Source organism: Carassius auratus, chromosome 17, assembly GCF_003368295.1.
Source record: "Carassius auratus strain Wakin chromosome 17, ASM336829v1, whole genome shotgun sequence".
Taxonomy (NCBI): Eukaryota; Metazoa; Chordata; class Actinopteri; order Cypriniformes; family Cyprinidae; genus Carassius; species Carassius auratus.
In genome coordinates, this window is record NC_039259.1 from 10,511,997 (window position 1) to 10,527,164 (window position 15,168).

The following is a 15,168-nucleotide window of genomic DNA, read 5'->3' on the forward strand; positions in this document are numbered from 1 at the left end:
TGTCAGATATGTGCTTTTAATGAAAAAGTAGGCATTTATGAAAGCACTGAATACCCTAGTACACACATTCAAATCCAACAAGCAGTTTTGGACTTAGTAGCCTAATCTAACACATGAATCAGGTTTATTTGAGAAAATATAACAAACTGTAAGACAAGTCTATAATGTGAGTTCTTGTCCGTCTGAGTAAATTATTCTTGCAGAGCATTTATTATGGTATGAAATTTGTATTTATTGTTACATTTGTAATTAATTTTATAGGTAACATAATTATTAAGGCTGGAATATTTATTTGGGTTTATTCACCATTTCAATTATTTGACAAATGACATAGACATAGTGTGTTTTATGATATAAAAGAAAAAAGGGTGGAGAGGGCATCTAAAAATTCAGTTCCAAATGGAAAATTTTGTTAAAATTGCTGCAAAAAATTACATATTGTTAAAGTGACACATGAAGTTTCTCCTTACTTTAGTCATAGCTAAGATAGGTTTTGAACAGCAATGTACACAGAAACGTTACGAGAAGGTGAGAGTCGTGTGCTCTTGTCCGCCCTCTTCTGGAGAGACACGGGATTTCTGGCATTTATGTTTTTGAATTAAGACAATTATTCTTCATTTGTGAAGAAAGAATGACAAAATGTGTAAGAATCGTTTACTTTTGTCCATCGTCAGACTTTACTTAGGCTATTTAAACAAAGTAAACTTTATTTTAACTCTATTTAATTTATCCCGTTATTTGAGAACTTTTTCTTAATAGGAATTATTAAAGGAAAACATCACTGAATATTTTACTCAACATTAAAATAAGGCTGGGAAGTTGTGACAAAGGATTATAGCCTAACTAGAGTCAAAAGATGAATTAAACAAGCATATATTTCTCCAGGTTTATTTCGTTTTCAAATAGCTAGTTCGAAATATTCAGATTTGAGTCAATTATAATAAAGATACAATTTAGATTTAATGTAAAAGTTTAACCAAAATAGGTCTACCGTATCATCCTCTATGATTGGGGTTGCCACAAAACGTCAACGTGTTCAATTAACTATTTGTTTACATATACAAGCCACACGATGGCGCCTGTTGATTATCTGCGGTTTAAACGGTAACGTGTATGTGTTTATTACTTTGAACACCGGGTGTCGCTATAATACCTATTATGTTTGAAGACGTCTTTCAGGACACTTCACATTACTCAACACCCAAATCTTTGGACACGGTCAGCCTCTTAAAACCATAATCCCTCCTTTAGAGTCCAGATGAGATGAGTGCTTGCGCTTATCAGAGTTTGACCACAGGCCACTCTTGCACTAAACTCTAGTTCTGTGGGCAAAGGTCTTTTTTGATTGAGATCACAGATACTCATAGGACAGATGTGCTATTTAAATAAAGTGACTCACACTTAGACATTGTTGTGTAGGCCTGTAACAGATCATATGCTAAACACAAAAAAGTCCAAGATGACTCAATCTGGAAATATTTTTGGCAGATGTACTGTACTTTTACTTTTTTAACCAGTATTTACTTACACATAGCCTTTCATAAGCAGCATTTTTTAATCAAATGTCTTGAAAGTGCCTGTGTTCGGAGTGATGTTTCATATCAATAATATATTAATCACACAAACAGTTATGGGGGAGATGGAGTTAATGCAATCACCTTTTCCCTTATTTATTCAAACAGAAAGCACATTTTATTTTCAGTATATATCCAGAAGACACATTTGATGATTTAAAGGTGGCAAAAAGTCTGCATTGAGTTCTTTAAGAAATGATACTGAACCACATATTTCTGTTTCATGTATGATTTATTTTCTTGTGAAAAAGAGTACAAAGCAACAAAAAAAATCTTTTAAAGGAGTTTATGAAACTCGTTGATCTGACAGTCTGTAGAAATAGACAATCCCCACAAACATATACATGAATCCACTCTATATTATAGAGTTCAAATTCTAATCCACATCTGTATTCCCACTGCCCAAGGCCCTTCCCACCCTATAACACAAAACTCCCCTCAAGCACAATATATACATCATCCCTGTGATCGAGAAGCTCACGGAGACCAAACTGCAGCCATGCTGAAATGTGGAAATGTTTTCAAAAAAAAGGGGAGGGGGTGTATTCTCCAAGACTGGCTGGGAAGGAAGGGTGTGTAAAGAGATATTAGTTAGTCCAAATAGTCAGGAATGTAGCCAGCACAAAATATACAATGCTTGATTGTTGCCACAAAAAACAGGAATGATTAAGGGAAAAAAAATCGGAGGGCTTTTCTTTTTTGTGATCTTAAAGACTCCTCGGCTTTGGTTTGTTCAAGTGTCCAGTGACCAAAGAATAGACAGCTCGAGAGGGGTGCAGATTGCTTTCCCACACTCTGAATAGAGCCTCACTCCTTCACCCGGCTCACCCCTTCACTCTCTTTTCTTCCATAAGTGGAGGAGAAAAGTTTCTATCCCGCACCTGCAGCATAGATGAGAGGGAGAAAAGTTAACTCAGAGCACGCACACACACACACACACACACTGTGGATTCAGATGGACTGCAGACAGTCTGGCGCCAAATGGAAAACTTTCATTTGCTAGAGCTGATAGGGGAATCCAAGTTTGTTTGCTGATTGGCACAATGACCAAAAAAAAAATAGGACAATGGGCAGACTTTAATACGTAATCTTGTCCTGTACAACATTCACCAAAAACATGAGATTTAATCCATGCATAATGACTAATCAATTAGTAAATCGAACTGCTTTCCTTGCTTTTTAAAATAAAGATTCCTTTTTCTAGCTTAATATCATAGGGCACGCTTTTTAGGGTCCACAAAGAACCTTTTATTCTTGTTTTTGGAAAAACCATCAGCTCAAAAAAGATCTTAAAACCAATATGCTGGCCTGAAGAACCTATAATGAAACAAAGACCATGTTTAATCATGTTTCATTCTGTAGGTTCTTCAGATCAGGAATGGTTCTTGATTAGCTACAAGAGCGTTCTTTGCTGAACCTATGAGGACTGAAGAACTGTTATTTTTCAAGTTTAATAAAGGAGTGTAGATTAACACCTAACAAAATTGGACTAATATAATAGTTTAAAATAAAGAAACAGTCACGTACCATTGAACGTTGTCATCCCTCTGTCCTAATGGCACATAGCTTCATCCTCTTTGGAGAAATTACGACTCATCTCTGAGTTCTAAAGGGGGAAAATACATACAACGTTTGATTTTTATTTTTATTTTTTCAAATGAACTGTATATTGATTAATATAGACTACCGCATACATTATAGTAGGCTTATTAAAAGACAACAAATATCCTAACGTTGCGCTCACCTTCATTGCCATGAACATGTCAGGCGTGTTTTGCGTGTCCGTCTCGTTTTCCAATGCAATCTGTAAATCGAAGATGTAATCTATTACATGCTGAAGAATCTCCACTTGGCTCACGGACTTGTTCTGAGGGATGCTGGGCACCAGCTCTTTGAGTTTAGAGTAACAGTCATTCATATCTGAAAGCTCCTCAATGGGACTCTTGCAGCGGCTGATAACGAGACTCTGCTCTGAGATGCAGCACACAGCTTCATAGCAGTTTCTGACAGAGCGAACGGGACTGATCGCCTTCATTCTGGATCTGACTTCTGACTTGCTAGGAGAATCCAACTGTAGAGATGGCTGAAGAAGTCTGGGAAGTGAGACGAACTAGCTCTCCAGCTTGATAGATAGCCTATCCAAAGTTTGTCCCTCTCCACGTCTCGTGCTCATTGAACGATGGAAGCACGAGCAAGCAGGCGACCGCTTTTCAAGCGTTGGTTCATTTAGAACCGCCCTCTCCAGAAATAAACAAACCCTCATGTGTTGCTTAGCCAATAGTAAAAGGACTATAAGCGTATAGGCCCCGCCCTATGCAAATAAATAACTCGTGAGTGGAAGCGTTGAGATGTCAGTCAGAATGGTGGAATGAGGAAGAGCTGTCAGAATACTAGAGAGTGAGCGAGAGAGAAAGAGAGATATTTTTTTCTGTGGTGGATTTGAGTGAAGATTTGGGGTCAGTGAACCTAAACGGAGCTGGGGCAGCTTGTGCAGTAGATTATATATAAACTCTGCTTAAAGTTCACACGTTTTATCCCCTAAGATACGTTTTATTCTTATTAGCATATGTATTATTTTTATTTTATGTAGGCTATACTGATTCTTTGGCAGTATTGTATGCTATGCAAACACTCCTAGTAATTAGGAATTCTTTTCAGAATTCTATTTTACCATATCTATTTTAAAGTGAACACTTTTTTAAACATTTGTAGAGGAAAAAGCGGAAGGAATTATTCTAATTAAATTATTCCATCTCAGCTAAGACATGATATGGATAAATTCCATAAATACGCTAGGCTACTCCCGTGACCTGCAGACAAACTGGCGTCGGAAATTAATTCCTTTAGGAGACTATTTCACACACATAACCTACATATCTATAGCCAACAGAACACGTTTTTAAGGCCAACACAGAAAAAAGCAACCCTCTAAAATGTAAATAGGCTATTATAATTAAATGCTAGTTAAAACTAAACACCTTAAATGTAAGGAAAATCAAAGTGCCTAAGTCACAACATGCAACCAGCTCAATAGGCCTACTTTTTTTTCTCAAGTAATGAATCAAGCTTGAAACGTTGATACCCATCTCGATTCTCATGCCAAGAGGGACACAAATAGATATTTTTTTTTCAATAAATATTCTCACGATCACAGAAATATTAATAACCAACTCAGGAACTTCTGTACAAACCACTGTGCGCGCGGTTTTCTTGCATTCTAAAAGTGTTACTCGTTATCTATAAATAGATCATAACTATAGCTGTCTCCCATGACTATTTTTTATATGAAGAGGAAGCTTCGCAAGTTACAATCAAACTATAGCCTGACTCTCGTTCCAGTTTTAACCCAGCACATTTATAGTTTACATCAAGATGTGTCCCCTCTTTTCTCACAGTGCTGTTTTTGTGAAGGAATGCGCTGGCGGGCCAGCTGTGTGTCCTGTCCCGCTCCAGCTGTGTTGATCTAACGCGCGAGTCCCAGACAGCCTGGCGCCGGGCTCCCGACGTCATCCATTCACGCGCTCCAGCGCGCACCCCATCTGCAAAAGACTAGTCTTGGCCGTGAAGCCGCTCTGATTGGTCAGAACAGCTGTCAATCAAACTACAAGAACTCGCCCAACCTCTCGCGCAAGACGTAGACTTGCCCACACAATTTATTTGCGCACACCTGGACTTACATTCAGTCAAGAGTTTTTCCGTATGTAAAGCTCTTCAGTTTGGCTAGATTAGTTAAACTAATACAAAACCAGCTCCGTTTTCTCAGACTGCAATAGTATAATAGTTCTCAAATAAAACACATTCCTGTTTTGCTTGAATGGCTAGGCTATATTTTGTCATGTTCAAACTGGTGTTAAATTGAGTTCACTTTAGTCAAAGAAGACACAATATAACATTTTTCATGAATAAAAAAAGAGGCTGTAAGAAACAGAGGGGAGGTTTAGTGGGTTCAGGTTGTAGCCTAAAAGGTTAGAAGTTGCACTTGAATGACTTAATGCAAATGTAGGCCTAATAACATTAAAGCACTTTAAACCAACTGTCATTCTGTTTCTCACAGAATAATTACATTCGTTAAAAATTAAACATGGTGTTTAACCTGCCTATTAGAATTTTTAGAGACACACACCTTTTATTTTATGTGCATGCAACCGAATGAATACACTTCTTTGCAGGCCGTGCTACTTACTTAGGGTGCAAACCATATATTTAGTTCGATTGTTGTATGACTGCAAGAAATTCAGCCCTTTCCTTTCTTGCAAAGACCAACATCATGGAAAGAAGGTCTCTGCAGGTATCCAGTTGGGTTCGAAAATAGCAATAAAAAATAAAAACAAGAAGAACATGTGGGTGTGAGAAGTGAAAGGATCACCCCGAAAAAAAAAAAACATGTTTGAAAACAGATCATGGAAATATTTCGTCATCTCTGCTGATACCAAGCAACTCCTTAAATGTTTGGTTGAGAAGCCACTGTATTGTCTCAAACATGAGGCCTATGTTATACCAAGTCAATAATAAGTTGGCCCTACAGTATCTCATTGCCTAACATGAAGGACAGTTATAGGCCTTGAGTAGACCTATGTGTCCCTTTCAATGTCTACCTGCAATTTGGCTTATTATAACTATTAGCTTAACATAATGTTTATCTAATTAACCAAAATTAATAATTAGTTTAATTAATGTTACTGTAGTAATGTATATCCCTGATTCACCCACACTGTTCCATACCGACTTTCTGCAAAGGCTTCTTTTGGAACTGTTTTCATGGCTCATTATGAACCAACTGACAATTTTTTTAAATCTAAAATGTATAATGTAAGCTATAAAACAGTGGCACATTTGAAAACATTTTGTTTCATGGATGTACTGGTATGATTAGGAGTGTGATATTGCTGTCTTAATTAGCTGGTTGTTAAATTCTATTTTTGTTCATTTAAATATCATTGTTTTTAATTTCACACCACAATTTTATTTGTTCATACTAACTGTTTAATCCATTGGCATTTCTTATTATTTTACTTCAGTTTACGCATTTTGCAATGCTATTGGCAATGCAAATATGCAGTTAGGCTATGTCATGCCAATAAAGCACATTAAACTAGAATGAATACGTCCTTATTATTCCCTAATCACGTGACGCACCACATACCTCGTGAACTGACCTGACGTGACGTTTGATCACAACATGAAAACTAATTTAAGTGCTGGTACTGATGGATTCAACACAGGGGACACGTGAGGCGTATTTTCTTCTCTTTCTGTTTAGTTCAGTGTGACTGCGGTGTCTGTGGACCAGGGCCGGCACAATCGAGCCTGTTTTTGAGCGCATGGGAGAATGTGGCGACTGGCGTCAGTGAGTCTGCCCTGCTCCGCGTCCCCGCCCTCTGCTCGCCCCCGCGCCTCTGTGCAGCTGGACGCACACAATCAAGCCATCAACAATCGCCGTGCATAATTAGCGCGACCCCGCCACCCCCTCCCGCCCTCATCACTCCCGAAGAAAATCTTTCAAGGCGTTTGTTCCCTCTTCGTCGACAAAGCCTCTCTATTTGCAATAAGGGATCGCCGAGAAACCCGCCAGAATATTCTCCACAGAGAAAGAAGTAGCGACTTATTTTGAGTGATGTGTCTAACACAGCAAGAAGGGACAAAACGAAATGATAATGAACAGATTTTATTTAACATTAGCAAAATCTAAAAGAAATGATCAAAAAGGTTTAAGAATAGGCTATGTGAGCCTGGACCACATAACTGGTCATAAGGGTAGGCAAAATTTGTTTTTAATACATACATACATATACATATATATATATATATACAACCATTTGAAAATCTGGAAAAAAGGAAAATATGGAGAAAATCGCCTTTAAAGTTGTCAAAATTTCATTAGAAATATATTACGCATAGGCCTATTAATTAATTATAAGCATATTACGGATTAAAAATAAAGTTTTGATATATTTGCGGTAATAAAATTTACAAAATATCTTCATGGAGCATGATCTTTACTTAATGGCATAAAATACAAATATATATATATATATATTTTTTTTTATCCACAATGTATTATTGGCTATTGCTACAAATATACCCATGCTACATGACTGTGTCCTGATCCAAGGTAACATATTAATATTATAATAAAACATTATTGTTAAATATAGTACGGATATCTATATGTAGCAATCTAGTTAAATCTACTAAAAATAAATAACGGCAGCCAGACCAGATCAGTTTGCATCTTAAAAGTTTTGATGGAGATCTTTTGAAGAGAAACAGAAGCACATCATTGGCCGTTTTTCAAACCATAAATCCAGTGCCAGAGGTTTGTGCTTAAATTACATAACTGGTTTTGTTTGCATTGATCGAAGGGTAAGTAGGCTACACAACTTATCCTGGGGTCAAACGCATGAGTATCATACAGCATATGCACCGACTATAAAAACAGACTGAGACAGGAGTTGGATTTAGATGACAGGAACAAGGGAAAAAGAGAAGGGATGAAAGAAGGATAAAAGAGGGCAAGACATTGTAAGAGACAGTGAGACTGAGCTCAGGGAGATATACCAGGCTCTTGTCCTTACAGACAGTTTTACTGAATGTCTGCATGTAAATTAGAGCCAGTGTGCACACATTTCTTTCTGGGTCAATGATGCTTTGACATCACAGACAGTTTTTGGTCTTTCAACTTCAAAGTATGTGTACACACACACATATATGTTCACATTCACATGTTCATTTGAGATCTTTCTATGAACAGATGATGTGAAAGAGCCACTGAGAAACAAACAGCTGATTTCTTGACACATGGTCTCCCCTCCTTTTACTGTTCCTATCCAGGTCAATGCCCCTTCCTCTCCTTCCTCAAGATGCAACATACACACACACACACACACACACACACACACACAATAACTGACCTGATTTCAAGACTCAATGCGGATAGACATTCAACTAATCAGAAATAACTAACCTCTTATCTTCTGAGATGTCACCACTTGCTCCCTGTCCCACTGACTACACACATATCTCTGATCCAAACAGACACAATGACACACTTTAGGTTCATATGTGATTTTACATTACAGTCTGTAAGAAAGCTAAGAGGGGCTTTGCTTTGTAATACAGTAATACATATAAAACATATTTAAAGGAATAGTATTTAAAGGGAAAAAATTCACTCATGTCAAGCATAAGGGATTTTTTTAATATTAATAAAAGAAGTAAGAAAATAGTATTGTGAAATGTTATTAGAATTCAAAATCTATTGCTTCTTAAATATATATTTTAAAAAGTCATTTATGTCACATTATCTTTCAGAAATCATTCCAATATGTTGAGTTGATGCTCAAGAAATATTTCTTATTATTGATGTTGAAAACAGATTTATTGCCTAAAATGTTTGATTCATTTTGTAAGGATTTGTTGATGAATGGCATTTTTTACTACATAAATATCTTTACTGACACTTCTGGTCAATTTAATGTGTTATTGTTGAATAAAAGATCTTCTTCCTTTCTTTAAAAAAAATAAGAATAAAAAAGAAATCGTAATGACCCGAAACCTTTAAATGGTAGTGTATGTCGAATATATATTACATTAATGTGCAAGAATGATTGAAAAAAAAATGATTAGAAGCCAAAAGAAATATTTAATGCAGAAAAATGGTCTAAAATAAATATATTTAGAGCTACACATTAAAAAAATATTAGATCTGTACACAAAACCAAATTCTTTCTCAGCAAATCCAAAAGCTTCTCGGTTTTAACCTTCAAACCATTGATTTAGTGTGATTAAACGCTTTACATAAAACCACATTAGATAAATTATATAATTATTCAAGGTCATTGCATTAATTAGCTAATAATTGCAAGACAATGGAGCAGCTAGTGCAGAAACAACAGGAAAGCTCAAGAGGTCATCAGGCCTTGATATGGTCATGTTCTAGCTAATGTCAGGGTGACTGAACGAGATTATGGGGGTTGTGCTAAAGCTAAGCTTACATCAGTTTAGCATTCCCTGTCTGGTGTGTGTGTGTGGGGGGGGGGTACTTGAGATAGAGAGCTGATGACCTTTGACTTGCGAAGAGGCCATATAGTGAGAAGCACAGAGTAATTAAGATAAGATTCACAGTGAGAAACGACTCCAGTAAACAAACTGTCCCACAATGTCTCAGTGTGAAAAACTTTAAATAAACAAACAACCATTTACACTATGAGTTTTAGATTGGCGATTATGAGTGTTTTGGGACATGAGAAGGTGTAAATGTGATCATATGTTTGGCTGTGTGGATTTGGTTTGTGTGTTAAAGAGGCAGGTTTACTTACAGGATTGTGTGTGTGTTGTTTGTAATGGGTGTTAAATATCCACAGAGATGCACACCTGTGTCAACGGATCGAGTTAATTATCAGCTCTCAGACGTCTACCAAGGAATGAACATCAGCAATAATGGAGAGACAGACAGAGATGATAAGCAGGGAACGCTGTGATTGTGCAGACTTTACATAGCTAAAACATGAGACTAAATTATCTGTCCATTAGTTGAGAAAAAAGTCTCATGCTCTATAACAGAAACTAGTCTATGGTCAGCTGCAACCGATTTAGAAGGCTCTACATAGGTAGAAGCAAAAATTGCTTTTTAAGAGAAATATGGACTTTTGTTTATTGCATTTCCTATTCATTTCTATGGTATCCACAAAAATGTATTGACTGTTGAACAACTTTGGCAGAAGATTCAATGATGTCAAGAATATCATGTGATTAAGGCACAAATGATTAAAGGAATTAAAATTCTGTCATTGATTACTCACCCTCATGCTGCTCCTAACCCGTTACCCTTTCACTCATCTTTGGAACACAAATTAAGATATTGCTTGATGAAATCTTTCTGACCCTGCATAGACAGCAATGTAACTGACACAAGAAAACTTGAGCAGAGAAAACTATGAAAAATCTGACTTTATTCATAATTTTTTCTCTTCCATGTCAGTCTTTGCCATGCGTTCACAGGAGTACCACAATGAAAAAACTATTGTAATGATGTATTTACTACATTTCTGTGCATCGAATGTGTCAGTTGCATTGCTGTCTATGCAGGGTTTAGAAAGCTCTCAGATTTCATGAAAAATACCTACATTTGTGTTCCATAGATAAACTAAGGAGTAATTAATTTATTTTGAAATATCTGTTTAAAGTTGGCTGTTATGCCTCCATGGAAGTGCTGTAGAGGTTGATATCTCCCCATGATAATAAGAACATCCCTATTATTATTTTATTTTTGAGTTTGATGTTATTCTGAGTTTGATGCAATTCATTTGGAATTGCATTATGGTCATAACTAGGTATTTTAGTCAGAATTATAAAGTAAAAGCTTTTATGTTGAAAGCATATTATGCCTTTACTCTATGTAAGAGTACATTTTCCACAGTGGGGCCTAACCATTCTCATTGTTTAACCATTGTATTCTGTGCCAGCCCAGCCAGTATGGTTTCATTTTCCACTGTGGGGCTGATAACAGAGCTCATCACTCGTTGCCTTGGTAACACAAGTGTTTACATACTGTATGAGATGTAAATCGACCGCGTTATGAATGATATGATCAGATGCTTTTCTGTTTGCTTGTTTTCCAAGACAACAAACAAGCGAACAACATCACTACACATACTTCTATTGCATGATTTTTTGACATTTGAATCACATGACCACCTTCATTTGTATGGATTTTCTAATGTAGTAAAATATGCTTGGTAGATCATCTGATAAAAAAACTCTTGTAGAAGCAAGATAAGCATTGCTGCTTTAGCCAGTGAGGCTTTAGTTTGTGTTTGCTTTTGGTTAACGCTAACAAATATACATTTTTGATATGCATTTCTTAGAATGCATTTGGCCAGTTTTCAAGGCAATTTTCTCAGTATATAGAATTTTTTTTTTTTTTTTTTTTTGCACCCTCAGATTCCAGATTATAAATCTCAATTTCGAAAAATTGACACTTAAAAATGGTTTTGTGGTCCATGGTCACAAATGTTCTTATAAACCACAAAAGAGCATTAACCTTTTAGCACCATTAACTTCACATTTTATTTATGAACTGTTGTGACACGTCTATCTATGTCAGATAAAACTGAACAGACTTTAAGTAGCACTCACTTAAAGAGTATCTAAATGTGCAAGAAACAACATTATATTGTTTTGCAGAAATGTCGTCACAAAATGATGGATATTGCAGAGACATGACAGAAAAAGTTAAGCACAATTAAGCATCAGAGTCTTTAAGGACTATTCACAATACAGCGGATGAGAACAGTCATCTATTTCAGACTTTTATGGAGTTTGGCATCAGCGTGTATGAGAATGGTCATCTATTCTACTGAATATGCCATACTCCAGCAGCACCTGCGCAGGAGTTGTTGGTCATAGATGTAAGGGATGCCATAAACTCAGCTGTAGTCTCTGGGAAAGTGGGCGGTAGAAGAAAATTGTTTAAGGTTAAAGACCGAGAATAAGACACCCATTTTCACCCCATAAGATGCCACCATATGATTTGTGATTTTTATGCCTCGCTGCAGCTTCTGTATTACCGTAACCTCTAAATGACATCCAACTAACATCTGGAAGATGTTATCCGTCACCTGGCCCAGGCTTTGTGCCGTAATTTGAGCTGAAGTCATAAGCGGTGCAAGATGTTGTCTCAGAGTCGGGTGCGTTGCTCTCGATGGAACCATAGAGCAGCACTTGCGCGCAGCAGGGGACCTTAATGCGGCATATATGCACAATAGCCCAGATACTGTATGTTGTGGCGTTACTGTGTCTCTGTCTTTCATAATGGCCCATAATAAGCACAGCAGCACAGCTGGCGTGTTTTGGAGATGGCACTTCCTGAGGGAGTGTTCGGCCGAGAAATAATGACGGCTTTGATTGGACGGTGGGGAGAGAGTGGCAGTTCCTGCTCTTTTGTTCCATTGTGCAGAAGATGGAATAGGAAAAGAGTGTGAGCGAGTGTATTGGGAGATTATACACAGCTGTTGGAGATGTCATATTAAAGACACACTTCACACACACACACACACACATCTTTCCACCCTTCCCAGGCAAGGCAACGCCCAAAAAACTAAATATTATCATTTAAATCAGAATAAATAAATACATAAGACAAACGCACAGGTCAGGTTTGTGCACATAGTTTTGCGTAAATGCATTACCATTGAATATATGATCTCTTTCAGCCTGCTAATTGCTATTATTATGAAATGCAATGTTCTATGAACCCTAAAAGCAGATATAAACATCACAAGACCCTTTAAATAAAGCAACACTGCAAGTTGTGTAGCGTTATTTATGGGGTTTAGTGGCACTAGACAGCATCCTTTATAATCAAAGAAATAAATGAATAACACCTTTATTTTTAGGCGACAGCAGCATATGTTCTCATTCTCTGTCACAGATGCAGACAAACGTACACACATCTTTTTTTTTCTGTTTGAGTGAATTTTCCATTAGAGTCTGCAAAGATCACAGGTTGGGTTGTTTCCTGCCACTGCAAGAGCGCAACCACAGCAGCTAACCAGTATCTGCTCTCACTGCAGCACCCAGGGCATTAATAACACACTCATCTGCACACACTCACACACTTCTTTTAACCTCAGCTGCAAGTTTAGTCTCTCTAAGATTTTCCATCCTTGCTTTACAGGCGACTGCATTACCCAAAAGTCACACCACACACGCACACTCGCACACATGCAAGCATATATGTTCCTATACAGGCTTAGTATAAAGTTCTTTGACTTTTACCTGCATTTTTGTGATCATGCACACTACAAGTGGAACAAAATGAGAAAAAATAGCTCGAAAATGTAACTATATAAAAGATTGTGAAGACAGAAGCAGCCCATTCAGTGTGAAAATATATTTGTCAATATGTTTTATGTTTTCACTTTTTTTCTATACTATCAATATCAAATATATATATATATATATATATATATATATATATATATATATTGCCATTTCAAGACATTTGAGGGGGTCGCATGGCCCATTAGTTTAAAGTTGTGATAAATCAGAAGGAAGATTTCTTCTTCTTCCATATTGTGAGGAACATATGAGTTCAAAAGATTATCAAAAAAGAAATAATAGGATGAGGATTTGGTTTTTATGCATCATTTGTTGATTGAATTTTGAGTATGCTGCACTCAAACTTTTGAGGAAAAGCCGACTAAATGATTGCATAACATCCTGCATATGTTCTCATTTTCACCTGGAAGATCCTATTATGACCTTTTGATTAAACACTCTTTTAACTAAACATATCCACATATTAATTGTTCACAATAAGATCTACAACATGCTTCAAGATCATTTGATGTTGCCGTTCTTTAAAGTCTAAACTTGGTCAATCAGATCCAGGTATCATCTACATACTGTTTGTTTTTTGAACTGAGAATGAATAGAACACAAAATAAATTTAAATACCAAATAATCCAGTCTGCCTTTTTCCATACCAGGAAAATGCATTGGGATGCCTTGCTGCCAAGTTCAGTTTTATTTTTGGTTTATATTAGCACTGGATTTGAACCCGAGTTCCCTTTGCATGCTAAACGAGTGCTGTACCATTAGACTAATGTGTTTAACACATTAAAGATTACTAAATCTTTTTTCATGAGTTTTATCTGCACTAAGTGAGCTGCCAGGTCCAAAACTACCACGGCTGCCTCTGTGTGCTTGTTCATGTTAATGAACAGAATTTGTTGTAGTATTTCACAAGATATTTGAGTGAGAGAGAAGAACGAGACTTGTAGTGTTTGTTTGACTGAACGTTTCTGATGGGACATCCAGATGTAACAGCAGACAGACTGTAGCCATAGGGGTGTTGCATGCCATTTATCATAATCTTTATCGTAGGCGCCCTTTTCTGGTCTTCAAAACAATCGTGAGCACAGGTGTGCTTTTTATATAAGCCAAATGAGGTAAAAATTAGAGGTTAAGTGTACATGCTTTAAGCTATATACACCGGCACATGTGCTTGACATGTTTAGTTTCTTCTTTTGACAATGGTCAGAAATCATTGACTCACGCATACACTAACTTTCTCTGAATCAAAATAGCACAACAATCACCATAATCCCACAGTCCTTCCTTCCTTCATTTCTCACTTCATCTGCCCCCATCAAAGAGAGACTGACTGGAGACATTTGGTTGTTGTGATCGCCCACCGTGAAATTGGCCCTTGGGCACGGATGATCGGACCTAAGTCACAAACGGTGTTTGGTGAGCTGTGAGGTGTTGGATTTCTGCATTTATTACTGATAAGGAAGGAGTGGGAGGGGATACCGGACCCAGCCATGAGAACTCAAACAGACTTGTGTCTGTCCGAAATCTCAGGATGGAATACAGTCCATCTCAATTTCAACATTTCCTTCTCTCTGAAGAAACATATTTAACCTGCTACTAGTAATAAAGTTCGTCAAGGCAAATTCTCAATGTTGACTTGAAGTCTTGAAGGTCTTGCATGAACGTTTAAAAGTGTTTCAGAAAGCCTTTAAGTTGAAAAGTTATAGCAGTCACACAGACAGGTTGTCCTCCACTGAACTAAGCTAGAATTTGAACC

At 37.0% G+C, this 15,168-nt stretch overlaps 1 protein-coding gene across 1 annotated transcript; it reads right to left on the bottom strand.

The window, feature by feature from the left end:
* Window positions 1–1,787: 1,787 nt before the first annotated feature.
* On the bottom strand, window positions 1,788–3,776 carry id3 (inhibitor of DNA binding 3). Its single transcript, XM_026285752.1, has 3 exons — window positions 3,319–3,776; window positions 3,102–3,180; window positions 1,788–2,455 (listed from the first exon to the last, which is right to left on the bottom strand). Exons 1-2 carry the CDS (start codon window positions 3,607–3,609, stop codon window positions 3,127–3,129), a joined length of 345 nt encoding a protein of 114 aa, XP_026141537.1. The 5' UTR covers window positions 3,610–3,776; the 3' UTR covers window positions 1,788–2,455; window positions 3,102–3,126.
* Window positions 3,777–15,168: the final 11,392 nt, after the last annotated feature.